Below are 15,336 nucleotides of genomic sequence, written 5' to 3'. Positions count from 1 at the left end.
GGTGTCTGGCTACACATTCAGAATCAAGAGTGTTTAATTGTCATAAAAACTAAACAATTAAATTTTTGTCTGCTATAACGTGTATTTCCAAACTACGAATTGGATATAATGCAATTGATGAATCAGGGAATGCTTTATATTATGCAGCATGAATTGGTTTTAATGCATTTTCGATCGGGAGCTACAGAACCATTTAGAATTTACTTTAGGAGTTGACAAGTGGATTAAAAAGCTGTCTTGCAAAAAAAAACCAGTTTGGGGAGTAATCAAACACCTTTATCTCTTAAGGACAAAGTTTGTTCATTTTAGCACAGGTGCCAGTGAAATTAGAGTTATACAGCACAGAAACGGACCCTTTGGTCCAACTCGTTCATGCTGACCAAAGTGTCCATCCTCGCAAGCCCCATTTTCTGCATTTGACCAGTACGTCCAAATGTCTTTTACATTCTAGGTAGACACAAAATTCTGGAGTAACTCAGCGGGTCAGGCAGCATCTCGGGAGAGAAGGAATGGGTGACTTTTCGGGTCGAGACCCTTCTTCAGTCTTTTAAATTCTGTTTTAGTACCTGCTTCAACTGCTTCTTCTGGCAGCTCACTTGATATAGCCACCGCCCCTGGGTGGAAAAAGTTGCCCCTCAAGTTTCTATTAAATCTTTCCCCTCTCACCTTAAACCTGTCCCGGCTGGTTCTTGATCCCCCAAACCTGGGGAAAAGACTGCATTTACCCTGTCCATGTTTAGTTTAGTTTAGAGATACAGCACGGAAACAGGCCCTTCGGCCCACCGAGTCTGCACTGACCAACGATCCAGCACATTAACACAAGCCTACACACACACACTAGGGACAATTTACACTTATACAAGTTTGCAACCCCATGCCAATTAATCTACAAACCTGCACGTCTTTGGAATGTGGGAGAAAACCGAAAAACGGCGGGAACGTACAAACTCCGTGCAGACAGCACCCGTAGACGGGATAGATCCCGGGTCTCTGGCGCTGCAAGCGCTGTAAGGCAGCAACTCTACCTCTGCGCCGCCATGCCGCCCATATCTCTCAAGATTTTGTACACTTCTATAATATCACCTGCCATTCACCTACGTTTCAGGGAATAAAGTCCTAGGCTGCCCAACGTCCCCCCTATAGCCCAGTCCTTCCCGACGTAATGACATCTTTCATATAACACGGTGACCAAAACTGAACACATATAGACAAGCAACTGCTTCTATTGACACTTTTGCATTGATACCTCAATGTAACATATTGTCTTTAGTATTTTTAGCTTACAGTTCCAAAAATAGACTTGAAGCTATTAAAAAGATCTTTATTTGTGAAAATCCTGCGGGAGATAAGATTATTATTGACAGTCTGAAAGTCTCTAGTCCCTAACCCTCTTTCCCCTCACTGACAATTGCTTTTTTTCCTAAAGCGCTTTTCTGTAACGAGGTTTCTTAATAGAACTTATCACGTTACAGAAGAATCACTTGTACTTAAGCATCACTCTTGTTCCTCTGAGGCTGAGTGTTATTCCGAATGCCTTTCTGTCCAGGATCTCCCTGCTAAAACAAATTTTGGGGTTACTGCCTTGATAAATATTTTGCTAAATTTGATGGTCTGTGGTGTTAAGATAAGTGTTTAGTCGATGTGGGATGCAACATTTAGTCTGTGGCTTGCATTAATGAATATCTTGTGTAGAAGCACATTTAACTTTGACATTTCAAGTTTATCAAACTGGCACAGTGTTCCGAAGTATTACAAAGACAGCTGGATGTGTCTCTTCCTGCTCTTTCCAATCCACCTTCACCATCTCTTTGCACAGTACATAATTAAAATATCCTGAATATAGTATTAATGTTATTTAATGCCACATTGGGTCGTGAAAAGTTAACTTGGTGCTACAGTAGCATTTTAACATCAAGTTGAACCTGCTTCAATCTGCTGAAGTTCACGCAATTTCTATGCATGGACTATAGACAATAGGAGAGGTAAAACCGTAAGACATTTAAAGAAGGATGGGAATTTTAAATTGGAAATGTCTGGATACAATTTGATATGTGCATCAACAGTTTGGTGACAGTTTTGATTCTCACCAAGAAGATCCTTTTGTAGCTTGCTGGAGGTGTATCCAGAGTCATTGAGGCTGTCTGGGCATATGGGCTGTTGGAACAGAAGCGATATGGGCATTGCATTGTGGTAGGTTACTTAGAGTTAGAAGTTCAACTTCAGGGCAGATGGGGACAGATTTTGTTCATCTAACTTGAGGTTATAGCAAAGGAAAAGACTGGATTCATTTGTGGGGATACTAAATTTGTGGTAGTGGTTGTGAGCATATTGCTAATCTTTTATAGACTGGGGGAAAACTGTAGCTTATCCAATATCTAATATCAATCGGTAAGCAGTATGTCCACAGAATGATAAGTGGGTTGCTCTGCTCAAGACGTGGATCTGGGTGCTATCAGCATGGATGTGCAATGGAGGTTTACGAGAATGTTCCCAGGAATGAGTGGGTTAACATAAGAGTACTTGATGGCACTGGACATGTACTCGCAGGAGTTTAGAAGGATGAGGAGGGGCCTCATTGAAACTTACCGAATAGTGAACGGCTTGGATAGAGTGAATGTGGAGAGGATGTTTCCACTAGTGGGAGAGTCTAGGACTAGAGGTCATGGACTCAGAATAAAAGGACGTCCCTTTAGGAAGGAGATGAGGAGAATTTCTTTAGTCGGGAGGTGGTGAATCTGTGGAATTCATTGCCAAAGAAGGCTTTGGAGGCCAGGTCAATGGATGTTTTAAGGCACAGATAGATAGATTCTTGATTAGTAAGGGTGTCAGTGGAGAATGCAGGAGACTGGCGGAGTAGACTTGATGGGCTGAATGGCCCAATTCTGCTCCTATCATGTATGAACGTGAACATTCCCTCCGGGTGCTGCCTGACCTGCAGAGTTCATTCAGGGGTTTGATTTATGATTGCTATTCAAGAAAATGGTTTGTGCAAATTAGTACATATTTTAACACATTCCTCTCCATTTCTGCTATGCAAATTCTGGGAAATATCTTTATCCTTTTTTCTCAAGCTCCCACACCCCATGTTCAAACTAGAATTCTATTAAGTTTAGAACTTAACTGAAAATGTTCTTTTAAGACTACATTTAATTTATTTTTTTCAATTTGAATTATTTCCTTCCTCCTTTCTAATAGCACTTTTAAAATGTATCGTGGATTTCACAATCTTGGCTCAAAATTGTAGTTTACTTTTTGTGCTTGTAAATCACCTCACAGGAATTTTGGTGAAATAGAAGATGGAGTGGTGAACAAAGAACATTTAAGTAGAATCGATTAAAATACATTTCCAACCAGATAACAAACTGGATGCTCAGCACTCAGGAGGTCGGGCAGTTTCAATGGATAAAGAAAAAGGATGGTGAATCTGAGGGATTCATTGCCAAAGAAGGCTGTGGAGGTCAAGTCAATGGATATTTTTGAGGCAGAGATAGATAGATTCTTAATTAGTACAGGTGCCAGGGATGGTTATGAGGAGAAGGCAGGAGAATTAGGTTAGGAGAGAGAGATAGATCAGCCGTGATTGAATGGTGGAATAGATTTGATGGGCCGAATGGGCTAATTCTGCTCCTATCATTATGAACTTATGAAATAGAATTAATAGACAATAGACAATTGGTGCAGGAGTAGGCCATTCGGCCCTTCGAGCCAGCACCACCATTCAATGTGATCATGACTGATCTTTCTCAATCAGTACCCCGTTCCTGCCTTCTCCCCATACCCCCTGACTCTGCTATCCTTAAGAGCTCTATCTAGCTCTCTCTTGAATACTTTCAGAGAATTGGCCTCCACTGCCTTCTGAGGCAGAGAATTCCACAGATTCACAACTCTCTGACTGAATACGTTTTTCTTCAGGTTTCATCAGGTCACTGATCTGAAATGTCACTTTTTTTCTGATTATGTGAAGCCTGTGGGTTTATTTATACTTTCTTTTCCAACAGAAGTTGTGAAATTTCGGCTGTAATGTGTTCAGATTTGTGCTGGTGCGGATAACACCTTATGCAGATTATGAATTTGAGCTGCCAGCCTTTAATTTGTGGACTTGTAAATGAGCATTTTAAAGTCATGTGTGCAAAGAAAATTAAAATAAATGGGTTGCTAATGAAGTTTGCTATTTTTGTTTGCATGGGAATTAAGATGCTCTATGTCTGAACTGCCCATGTTTGTATGGAGTTTTGTTGATTTTCATCAATGGTATTTTATACTTTGAAATATTGCTTAGATATCTATTGCTTAGATCTTGCATAATAAACCACAGCATAATAGTTTAAAGAAAGCCCTTGTACTTGTTTGACAGTTTTGCAAAAATGTGGAGGAAGCTCTGGCAGCGGTGGTGACCTTTTTGATCCTGTTTAGTATTGTAGAGCACAGTGGGCTGTAGTTTATAATGTGAAAAAAACGGATGACGGATAACATTTGGACCTTTATGGCTGACTGGCCATATTCTCGCTTTTGCTATTCCTTTTTCCAATTGTGCAAAATGTTATTGAGCAACTATCATCCAGGTACAATTGATTAATGACTATTATTAACTATGGACTTATGGCTGACAGGTCCCCCCGGGTTACAAAATGTCCGACTTACAGGCACCTTGTAAAACAGTTTTAGGTGTGGAATCCTGTCATGCCCTGAGTGGCACTGGAGGTTTTTATTGGAGATACCCAGAGCTGGGGATTGTTGCTGCAACATCTGAACATTTGAATGTGGAATTGATATTGTGAATACTGAGTTTAAATTTCAAAAACAAAAGGCTACGCCTGGCACTTTTCATGTTGACATGGACGCATGTACTTCAGAACCTATTTGTAGGCATTTGGGCATCTTACAAGAAGTACAGTTTAGCACAAGATCAATTAAAGTGATTTGTTCCTTTATTTCCATTTGTATATAATTCAGTTGTTTCCAAATGATGTAGAGGCTTCTTTAGAAGAGCCATTAACTACCAGGTTCTCGCTTTTGCCATTTCTTTTTACGATTGTGAAAAATGTGACAAAAATTACTGAGCAACTAATATTTTGTCTCATTATATTAGGCAATTTCTCCCGTGTTGTTAATCACTTGTTCAAGAGGGCCATTATTACAAGGCAAAAGGGAGTATATTTTGACAAAATGACAGTCGTATTTGTAAATTTGTTTGAGTTGTATTGTGCCGACATCTTATGGTCTCCAAGCTGGTAAATACAAGTTTGTTCTTGACTGGTAGAACCTCTATTTCCAAGAGACTTTATTGAATGATCCAGCAATACTAAATAAAGCACAGATGAATTTAATTTGCAAGAAGAATCCAGCTTTCAAATGTTACTCTAAAAGTTCCAAGCTGATATCTCCATAGAATGCACGATAGCAAGTTTCCCGAGCCCTGGTGCATGCCAAATGTAAGCTGACTCTTGGGCGTGGCACTGATTATGGCATCAATTGGTACCAAATGAAATATGAAACTAAGGCTTTAGCTCTCAGTTCATGTGGGTGTAAAAATTGTCAAATTATTCAAGGACTTAATTGGTACTTTGACATAACTTAATCCCGTAGATAAAACTTCCATTCATTTAAAATATACAAGATAGAAACAATGAAAAGGCATTTTGAAGGCACAGTTACCAACAAGAATGAACTACTGCTTATTGCATTTGCTTTTTGCATGGTCTAAACTCCATGTAGGTCAATTGCTTCATTTGATGACCACACTTCAAAGGAATTTATTGACTGAAGTATTTATGTCCCAATGGCAAGATTGACTTTAAATTCTATTTTTTTCAAACTTTCACCAATTTGATTGATGAGGTCTAAATCATTGGTGTCACAGCAATACAAGCTTTTATCTTGGATTTTTGTTAGTACATCGACTTAGCAAAAGAGATGGGGTGATTTATGGGAACTTTGGGATGTGAGCTCCTTGCAGTGCAAAACTAATGGCTAACACACAGTGTTGCATTGTGTATTATAGTACGGTTGTTTATCTTTGCAACTGTATAATCAAATCAGTGATGTACATTAATAGTGCTTATCAAATTTACAGGCTGCGTGAGATAGTGGTTTATGCTTCTGAATTACTTGGATCTATGTGCATGTAAAAGCTCAGTGCTTTGACAATATGTATACTGTATATATCTCAGTAATCATCTGAAATTGTGTAAAAGCTAAAGACCAGTTACCGTCTATATAATAGTTCCTCAGTAGAAACAATCTGAGTCAGATGGTGAGTGACTAACAGTTTGGGTGTGTAAATCCTTGGTGGTTAGAATATGTGTAATAAATCTTGTAATTAGTCAATGCCACATTTTTCAAAATATTTTTCATGATTTTGCACTGTATATAATCGGCAGACATACCTTATATTAAAAAAATTAGAATTTTGTGATGGATGAGAACCATTTTAGCCAAACACTCCCTTTTTACCCCACGCCAACCTTTCAAAATCCTTTATTCTTGCGAATAAACCATTTTGCAATTCTTATTATCAGTTAGATGAGAAAATGTAGAGTTCCATGGCCCGTAGTCATGATTTAATAATCTAAAACATGTCCTTTGGTGATAAAGCCCTTCCCAAGATCAGTTTATCAACTACATTGGAATGGATTGATTTTTTTTTTGGCCTATTTCTTTCATTATTTTGAGAGCCATGGTTAGATTATTTTGTAGTCCCATTTCAACAGAATGGAGGCCATGTCCTCAATCATTGCCTGCAGCAAATTTGTAAATTGGGGATATTTGTCGTTATTCATCTCCATATTCTTTTAAAATCCCAGAGTATAAAGCATACACATATGCATATGTGTATGCTTTATACTCTGGTATTTTCCCTGCAGTCATACATCCACAACACACTGCATTCTTCCTCTGATACAATCTTAATCATTTTTATTTCTCCTTTGAACTGCAATTGTACTCTGTGTAGCTGCAATTATTTTTTAAAAAGAACAAATTATTTATTCTGTATTAAAAAGCATGGAGTACAAATGTGGGGAAATTTGTAATGTTGCATGCATTTTATCTCTAAAAATTCCATAATGTTGCTTTCTGTTATATCCATAGTAATCATTGAATTGCATTTGCTTTTTATTGACCAATTTATCTCGGGGTATAATGCCTTAAACCTTCCAGATCGGACAGCTATACATTTGGCACAGCCTGCTGTCCAGTGAAAATTTGGTGACATTATTTCCATTGTACAGTCATGTTTTTAATAATAAAAGATAAGCATTTAGGATAGTAGTTTTAACAAATATACCCTTAAATCAGTGTTTGATTTTATTTTCCAGGTACTTTTTAAGTTTTGTACCTCATTCATGAGCTGCCTTTGCTTTAGCAGCTATGGATGACAAGGCTTCAGTTGGAAAAGTTAGTGTTTCTTCAGACTCGGTATCCACTCTAAACAGTGAGGATTTTGTCCTGGTTTCCCGGGAAGGTGATGACACTCCTTCTACCAATAATGGTGGTGATGATGAGAAAACAGGACTCAAGGTAAGAAGGTGTTAGCGTTACAGCCTTTAATAATCTGAGGGATATACAATGGGAAGCAGTGGACCATAAACAGGACACAACTTTTGTCGTAATATTGATGGATGGTTACAAATGTGTTGATGCTCTTCAGTAAAGTTTTTGTATTCCACTGTTCCTCATGTATTCCACTTTATACCACAGGAAATTACTATAATTGAAGTTGCTATTAGTGTAGAAACCTTAAGTTTAAAAAAAACTAGCAAAAATGTTTCATTAAATGAGTTATGGGAAATTTACAGGTAAATTATCCTAAAAGAAACATATTTAATCATCTGAAGTCTTTGGCTCAAACTTCTGGATGCAGTCAGTTGTTGGTCAAAAGAGCAGCAAAATACCAGAGATCCGGGTTTGATCCTGACTTCGGATTCTGATCTCTGTGGAGTTTGCACGTTCTCCCTGCGACATGGGCTTCCTCTGGATGCTTGGGTTTCCTCCAGGTAGTCCGATTTCCTCCCACATCCCAAAGACATGGGGTTTGTAGGTTAATTGGCTTCTGCCAAGATTGCCCCTAATGTGTAGGAATCAGATGAGAAAGTAGGATAATATAGAACTCGATGGTTGGTGTGGACTCGTTGGGCCGAAGGGCCTATTTCCATGCTGTATCTCTAAACTAAACCAAATTTAGTTTAGAGTGTTTAGAGTGATTTAAATCACTGTGCCTTGGGAAAGATCAGCCTTTTGTTGAGTGCAGACAGGGAAGGTCATATACAAAGCTTTGCATGCCCAAATATTGTGAATATTTGGTGTGCGTCACAGTGCCAGACATAAGATTATTTCCCTGCTTAAAATGCAGTCTAATAATGTATTACATAAACTTTGCCCCTCAGTTGTAAAATCCTATATTTAAAAGGGCAGGAAAGCTTATTTTGATTGCTTGCCTGTCTTTTTTTTTAACCATTTAGTATATCGAATCTGGCATAAGATCTATTTTTAAACATTAAGAACAGTGCCAAACATGGAAGTGTTTACATTCAATGACATTTGAATGAACTATTTTCATTATTCATGAACAATAACCATTTTAATCAGAATGAAAGAGCAGTCAGCCATTGAGATGCAGCGGCTTGTATTATGGTGCTTGTGGTATAAACGAACCCAAACCCTACTACTTCACACCTTTTCTCCCCTCACACTCCCACTCCCAATCCTCTATTCTTCACCTTATAGAATCTGGAACTTGTTTAAAACAAATTATTCAGTTGCCCTGCATCTGTAGGAATGCTGCGGTCATTCCAAATTGGAGCTTTCCATTCAGTAGCTGATCATTTTTATTTGAAAAATTTTCAATCTCATACCGATGCAACAACTGAAATTTATATTACACCCGTCTACTAGAGCAGGTAATTGATCCTTGAAGTAGTTTTGGTTAAAGCTACCAGATTTAATTAAGAATTATTAGATATCAAATCGTGGAAGATGTAATCTTTTGTTCTTAAGTATTTTGGTATAGAGATTTGCCTCTAAATGCAGTTCCGTGCATATGTCGTTGATACTCTGAAAGTAATGCCAATGCAACAAAGATCTCTACTCTGGGTTGATTAGAGGACTAAATCTAAATGTGATATTTATCTCTCTGGATGCTGTCATTGGGGACAGTATGTGTTTGTAACTGAAAAAGGCAGCTTTGGAATTAATTTTCCTTCCGTCGTTGGTTTAATGTAGGTTTTTTTTATTTTGGGTCTTCTGATGATTTATTAGACAACGGTCATGATTCAATGATCACAATTTGGTTGGTATGAAGAATCTTGGGAAGAACTGAATAGCATGTAATTGAGCTGTATCAATAATATGCGTTTTATTTTTCTATTTTGGAATTTCAAGGTTGAATGCTCTTTGCTCTAGAAAATCCTTCTCTTTGGATATGTTTTCCTTTTAAATAAAAACAATCAGCTTGTATATCACAACTTTGAAATGAAACCTATTACTAAGCAGGTATCAGACTCGTGTCAGGAGTAGCTGAAACCGGACTCCTGTTGTTTGACCTGGTTTTCATGTCACTGGGAAAGACCAGCGCAAATAATTAATGTTAAAATCCTAAGCAAAACACTAAGCACTGGAGGAACTCTGGGTCAGGCAGAGGAATGGGCAGGTGTCGTTTTGCATCAGGACCCTTCTTCACGCTTAAAAATCTGATTAATTTCTTACCTAACGAAGTTATCGGTTCCAAGGAGCGCTGACACGGGTATCTATCTTGCGTCCAGAGTAAAAGTGCATTCCAGAAAGAATTGCTTTTTAAAAGTGACATTCCACAGCAATTTTGCCTCTGTGCAAAAGTTGTGAATTTTTCTTGGTAAAAAGGCAGCAGTCAACAAATAGACCCGTTTCTTCAAGAATGCCGGTCGACATGCTTGCTTGCTTGCGAGTGGGATAACATGCCACGTGCCCAAGCTAAAATTTCTTCAGGATCTGCAAAGAAGGGTCTTGACCCGAAACGTCACCCATTCCTTCTCTCCAGAGATGCTGTCTGACCCACTGAGTTACTCCAGCATTTTGTGTGTACTTATAATTTCTTCAGTCGAACCTGTGCTGACCAAGCCAGCGCATTCTTCAGAAATAACGAAACATCACAGTTGAATCTGGATCAACGTGCAAGGCTAATTTTCTGGAGTTAGGACAGGATAATTAAGATGCTAATTGTGAACTATTTAAGTTGTGTTGGAATTTCCATTAAACAAAAAGAAAGTAAATGGTTTACAATCTTTGTATTTCCCTTTCTCCTTTTTTTTGTTTGATATTAATACTGGATAGTTTAAATTCCAAAATAACCGCTGAGCATGATGTGTTGCTAGAGTTAGCTGTGCATGCCTGATCATAGTATTGTCCAATTATTTTATCAGATCTCGGGACTAGTTTAGGTGTTGAATAATAGTTTATGCTAGTCACTTCATTGGCATGACCCTCGGGCCAAACTACAATTAGGATCCTTGTTATAATACTGTTCCTGCTTTATCTGGCCAAAATGTGACCCCACTTCACCAGTAGTGTGAATCTACACCTCGCTCCAAAATGGCAGAGGAAGCCACTTGTATTATATCGCTGCGGCATTGCAACAGCATCTTCAGCACAAGGACTGTTTGTCACCCCAATGGAGCAACCTGCGATAGGCGGGCTATGCCAGTGACTGATGTCATGGCAATGAGTTTAACAAAATGCTAAATTCAAAGGTTTCAAAGCTCTTTTATTGTCACATGCACCAATTAAGGTACAGTGATATGCAACCTACCATACAGCCATACCAAAAAAAGCAACAAGACACACAACTACATAAAAGTTAACATAAACATCCACCACAGCGGATTCCCCACATTCCTCACTGTGATGGAAGGCTATAAAGTCTAATCTTATTCCCTCATTTTTTTTCCTGTGGTCGGGGCAGTCGAATCATCCACAGTCAGGCCGATGGAAGCCCCCGCCTCTGGGCGATCGAAGCCCCCGCCTCTGGGCGATGGAAGCCCCCGCGTCGGGGAGACCGAAGCCCCCGCGTCGGGGCGATGGAAGCCCCTGCGTCGGGGAGATCGAAGCCCCCGCGTCGGGGCGATGGAAGCCCCTGCGTCGGGGCGATGGAAGCCCCCGCGTCTTGGCGATGGAAGTCCCCGTATCAGAGTGATCGAAGCCCCCGCGTCGGGGAGATCGAAGCCCCCGTGTCGGGGAGATGGAAGCCCCCGCGTCTGGGCGATGGAAGCCCCCGCATCTGGGCGATGGAAGCCCCCGCATCGGAATGATCGAAGCCCCCGCGTCTGGGAGATTGAAGCTCCCGCGTCGGGGAGATGGAAGCTCCCGCGTCGGGGAGATCGAAGCCCCCGCGTCGGGGAGATCGAAGCCCCCGCGTCGGGGAGATCGAAGCCCCCGCGTCGGGCCGATCGAAGCCCCCGCGTCGGGCGATGGAACCCCCCGCGTCGGGCCGATCGAAGCCCCCGCGTCGGGGCGATGGAAGCCCCCGCGTCGGGCCGATGGAAGCCCCCGCGTCGGGGCGATGGAAGCCCCCGCGTCGGGGCGATGGAAGCCCACGCTGCTTGGGGTGCCTTAAATCGGTCTCTGACCAGAGACCGCAAACCCCACGATGTTAAAGTCCGCAAGCATCCTTGGTGGAGCTCAGAGGTCCGGAGGCACCCGTGGTGGAGCTCCGCGATGTTAACGTTCCGCAGGCTCCCGCGGTGGAGATCAGAAAACGTTTCCCCCAACACCCTCCCCCAACCCCACATGAAACAAGCTAAAGAATACTTAAAACATACTTTTAACACATACTAAAACAAAACAACGAAGAAAGGGACAGACAGACTGTTCCCTGACACTTATTCATTTTATGTATAATGACGTTCTGCTTAAGATATCTATAGGTTTGCATCTTCACCAGCAGCAGTTGGAGTCATTCCCAGCATGAGTGGAGGCTGTGCATCATCTGCTGATCTGCTTAATATCTTAAAACCACCAAACCTCTCATCTAGTTTGAGGTAGTTTATTTTGGTAAGATGAGAAAACCATATTTTAAAAAATACATAGAAAATACATACAGTGCCCTCCATAATGTTTGGGACAAAGACCCATCATTTATTTATTTGCCTCTGTACTCCACAATTTGAGATTTGTAATAGAAAAAAAATCACATGTGGTTAAAGTGCACATTGTCAGATTTTATTAAAGGCCATTTTTATACATTTTGGTTTCACCATGTACAAATTACAGCTGTGTTTATACATAGTCCCCCCATTTCAGAGCACCATAATGTTTGGGACACATGGCTTCACAGGTGTTTGTCATTGCTCAGGTGCATTTAATTGCCTCCTTAATGCAGGTATCAGAGAGCTCTCAGCATCTCGTCTTTCCTCCAGTCTTTCCATCACCTTTGGAAACTTTTATTGCTGTTTATCAACATGAGGACCAAAGTTGTGCCAATGAAAGTCAAAGAAGCCATTATGAGACTGAGAAACAAGAGACATCAGCCAAACCTTAGGCTTACCAAAATCAATTGTTTGGAACATCATTGAGAAGAAAGAGAGCACTGGTGAGCTTACTAATCACAAGGGGACTGGCAGGCCAAGGAAGGCCTCCACAGCTGATGATAGAAGTATTCTCTCTAGAATAAAGAAAAATCCCCAAACACCTCTCGGACAGGTCGGAAACACTCAGGGTGTGGGTTTGTCAATGGCCACTGCCCGCGGAAGACTTCATGAACAGAAATACAGAGGCTACACTGCAAGATGCAAACCACTGGTTAGCCGCAAAAATAGGATGGCCAGGTTACAGTTTGCCAAGAAGTACTTAAAAGAGCAACCACAGTTGTGGAAAAAGGTCTTGTGGACAGATGAGACAAAGATTAATTTATATCAGAGTGATGGCAAGAGCAAAGTATAGAGGAGAGAAGGAACTGCCCAAGATCCAAAGCATACCACCTCATCTGTGAAACACGGTGGTGGGGGTGTTATGGCCAGGGCATGTATGGCTGCTGAAGGTACTGTCACACTTATCTTCATTGATGACACAACTGCTGATGGTAGTAGCATAATGAATTCTGAAGTGTATAGACACATCCTATCTGCTCAAGTTCAAACAAATGTCTCAAAATTCACTGGCCGGCAGTTCATTCTACAGCAAGACAATGATCCCAAACATACTGCTAAAGCAACAAAGGAGTTTTTCAAAACTAAAAAAATGGTCAAGTCTTGAGTGGCCAAGTCATTCACCCTATCTGAACACAATTGAGCATGCCTTTTATATGCTGAAGAGAAAACTGAAGGGGACTAGCCCCCAAAACAGGTATAAGCTAAAGATGGCTGCAATACAGGCCTGGCAGAGCATCACCAGAGAAGACGCCCAGCAACTGGTGATGTCCATGAATCGCAGACTTCAAGCAGTCATTGCATGCAAAGGATATGCAATAAAATACTAAACGTGACTACTTTCATTTACATGATGACATTGCTGTGTCCCAAACATTATGGAGCCCTGAAATGGGGGGGATTATGTATAAACACTGCTGTAATTTCTGCATGGTGAAACTAAAATGTATAAAAATGGCCTTTCTTAAAATCTGACAATGTGCACTTTAACCACATGTGATTTAAAAAAAATTATAAATCTCAAATCGTGGAGTACAAAGGCAAATAAATAAATGATGGGTCTTTGTCCCAAACATTATGGAGCGCACTGTAGATTTATAGAAAATAGGTGCAGGAGTAGGCCATTGGAGCCAGCATCGCCATTCAATATGATCATGGCTGATCATCCATGATCAGTACCCTGTTCCTGCATTCTCCCCATATCCCTTGATTCCGCCTGCCCTAAGAGCTCTCTTTTGAATGCATCCAGTGAATCGGCCTCCACTGCCTTCTGAGGCAGAGAATTCCACAAATTCACAACTCTCTGTGTGAAAAGGTTTTTCCTCATCTCAGTTCTAAATGATCTACCCCTTCTTCATAAACTGTGGCCCCTAGTTCTGGACTCCGCCAACATCGGGAACATGTTTCCTGCATCTAGCGTGTCCAATCCCTTAATAATTTTATATGTTTCTCTAAGATCCCCTCTCATCCTTCTAGATTCCAGTGCATGCAAGCCCAGTCGCTCCATTCTTTCCTCGTATGACAGTCCCGCCATCCCGGGAATTAACCTCGTGAACTTAAGCTGCACTCCCTCAATAGCAAGAATGTCCTTCCTCAAATTAGGAGACAAACTGCACACAATACTCCAGGTGTGGTCTTACCAGGGCCCTGTACAACTGCAGAAGGACTTTGCTCCTATACTCAAATCCTCTCATGAAGGCAAATGTGCTATTAGCTTTCTTCACTGCCTGCTGTACCTGCATGCCTACTTTCAGTGACTGATGTACAAGGACACCCAGGTCTCGTTGCATTTCCCCCTTTCCTAATCTGACATCATTCAGATAATAATCTGCCTTGTTCTTGCCACCAAAGTGGATAACCTCACATTTATCCACATTATACTGTATCTGCCATGCATCTGCCCACTCACCCAACCTATCCAAGTCGCCCTGCATCCTCAAAGCATTCTTCTCTCAGTTCACACTGCCACCCAGCTTTGTGTCTTCTGCAAAATTTTTAATGATGCTTTTAATTCCTTCATCTAAATCATTAATATATATTATGAATACTGCAGTCACACCACCGAACCTTGCGGCACCCCACTAGTCACGACCTGCCATTCTGAAAGGGAACCGTTAATTCCTACTCTTTGTTTCCTGTCTGCCAAACAATTTTCTATCCATGTCAATACCCTACCCCGAATACCATGTGCTCTAATTATGCCCACTAATCTCCTGTGTGGGACAATAGACAATAGGTGCAGGAGTAGGCCATTCGGCCCTTCGAGCCAGCACCGCCATTCAATGTGATCATGGCTGATCATTCTCAATCAGTACCCCGTTTCTGCTTTCTCCCCATACCCCCTGACTCCGCTATCCTTAAGAGCTCTATCTAGCTCTCTCTTGAATGTATTCAGAGAATTGGCCTCCACTGCCCTCTGAGGCAGAGAATTCCACAGATTCACAACTCTCTGACTAAAAAAGTTTTTCCTCATCTCTGTTCTTAATGGCCTACCCCTTATTCTTAAACGGTGGCCCCTGGTTCTGGACTCCCCCAACATTGGGAACATGTTTCCTGCCTCTAACGTGTCCAACTCCTTAATAATCTTATACGTTTCGATAAGATCCCATCTCATCCTTCTAAATTCCAGTGTATACAAACCTAGTCGCTCCAGTCTTTCAACATATGACAGTCCCGCTATACCGGGAATTAACCTAGTAAACCTGCGCTGCTCGCCCTCAAT

At 41.1% G+C, this 15,336-nt stretch overlaps 1 protein-coding gene across 5 annotated transcripts in view; it reads left to right on the top strand.

Moving 5' to 3' along the window:
- Positions 1-15,336, top strand: part of rabgap1 (RAB GTPase activating protein 1) — a 168,965-nt gene that overhangs the window by 19,862 nt on the left and 133,767 nt on the right. For 2 of the 5 annotated variants that reach the window (XM_078426229.1, XM_078426228.1), the window contains one exon: positions 7,317-7,518. The exons of 2 other annotated variants lie outside the window; for them this stretch is intronic. In XM_078426229.1, coding sequence (XP_078282355.1) covers positions 7,369-7,518 — 150 coding nt within the window. In that variant the 5' untranslated portion in view covers positions 7,317-7,368. The remainder of the gene's footprint in view (positions 1-7,316; positions 7,519-15,336) is intronic. One more of the 5 variants, XM_078426230.1, reaches the window with a different exon arrangement.

The sequence above is a fragment of the Rhinoraja longicauda genome, chromosome 31 (genome assembly GCF_053455715.1).
Source record: "Rhinoraja longicauda isolate Sanriku21f chromosome 31, sRhiLon1.1, whole genome shotgun sequence".
Classification (NCBI taxonomy): Eukaryota; Metazoa; Chordata; class Chondrichthyes; order Rajiformes; family Arhynchobatidae; genus Rhinoraja; species Rhinoraja longicauda.
This window is presented reverse-complemented; position numbering and strand designations above follow the sequence as displayed.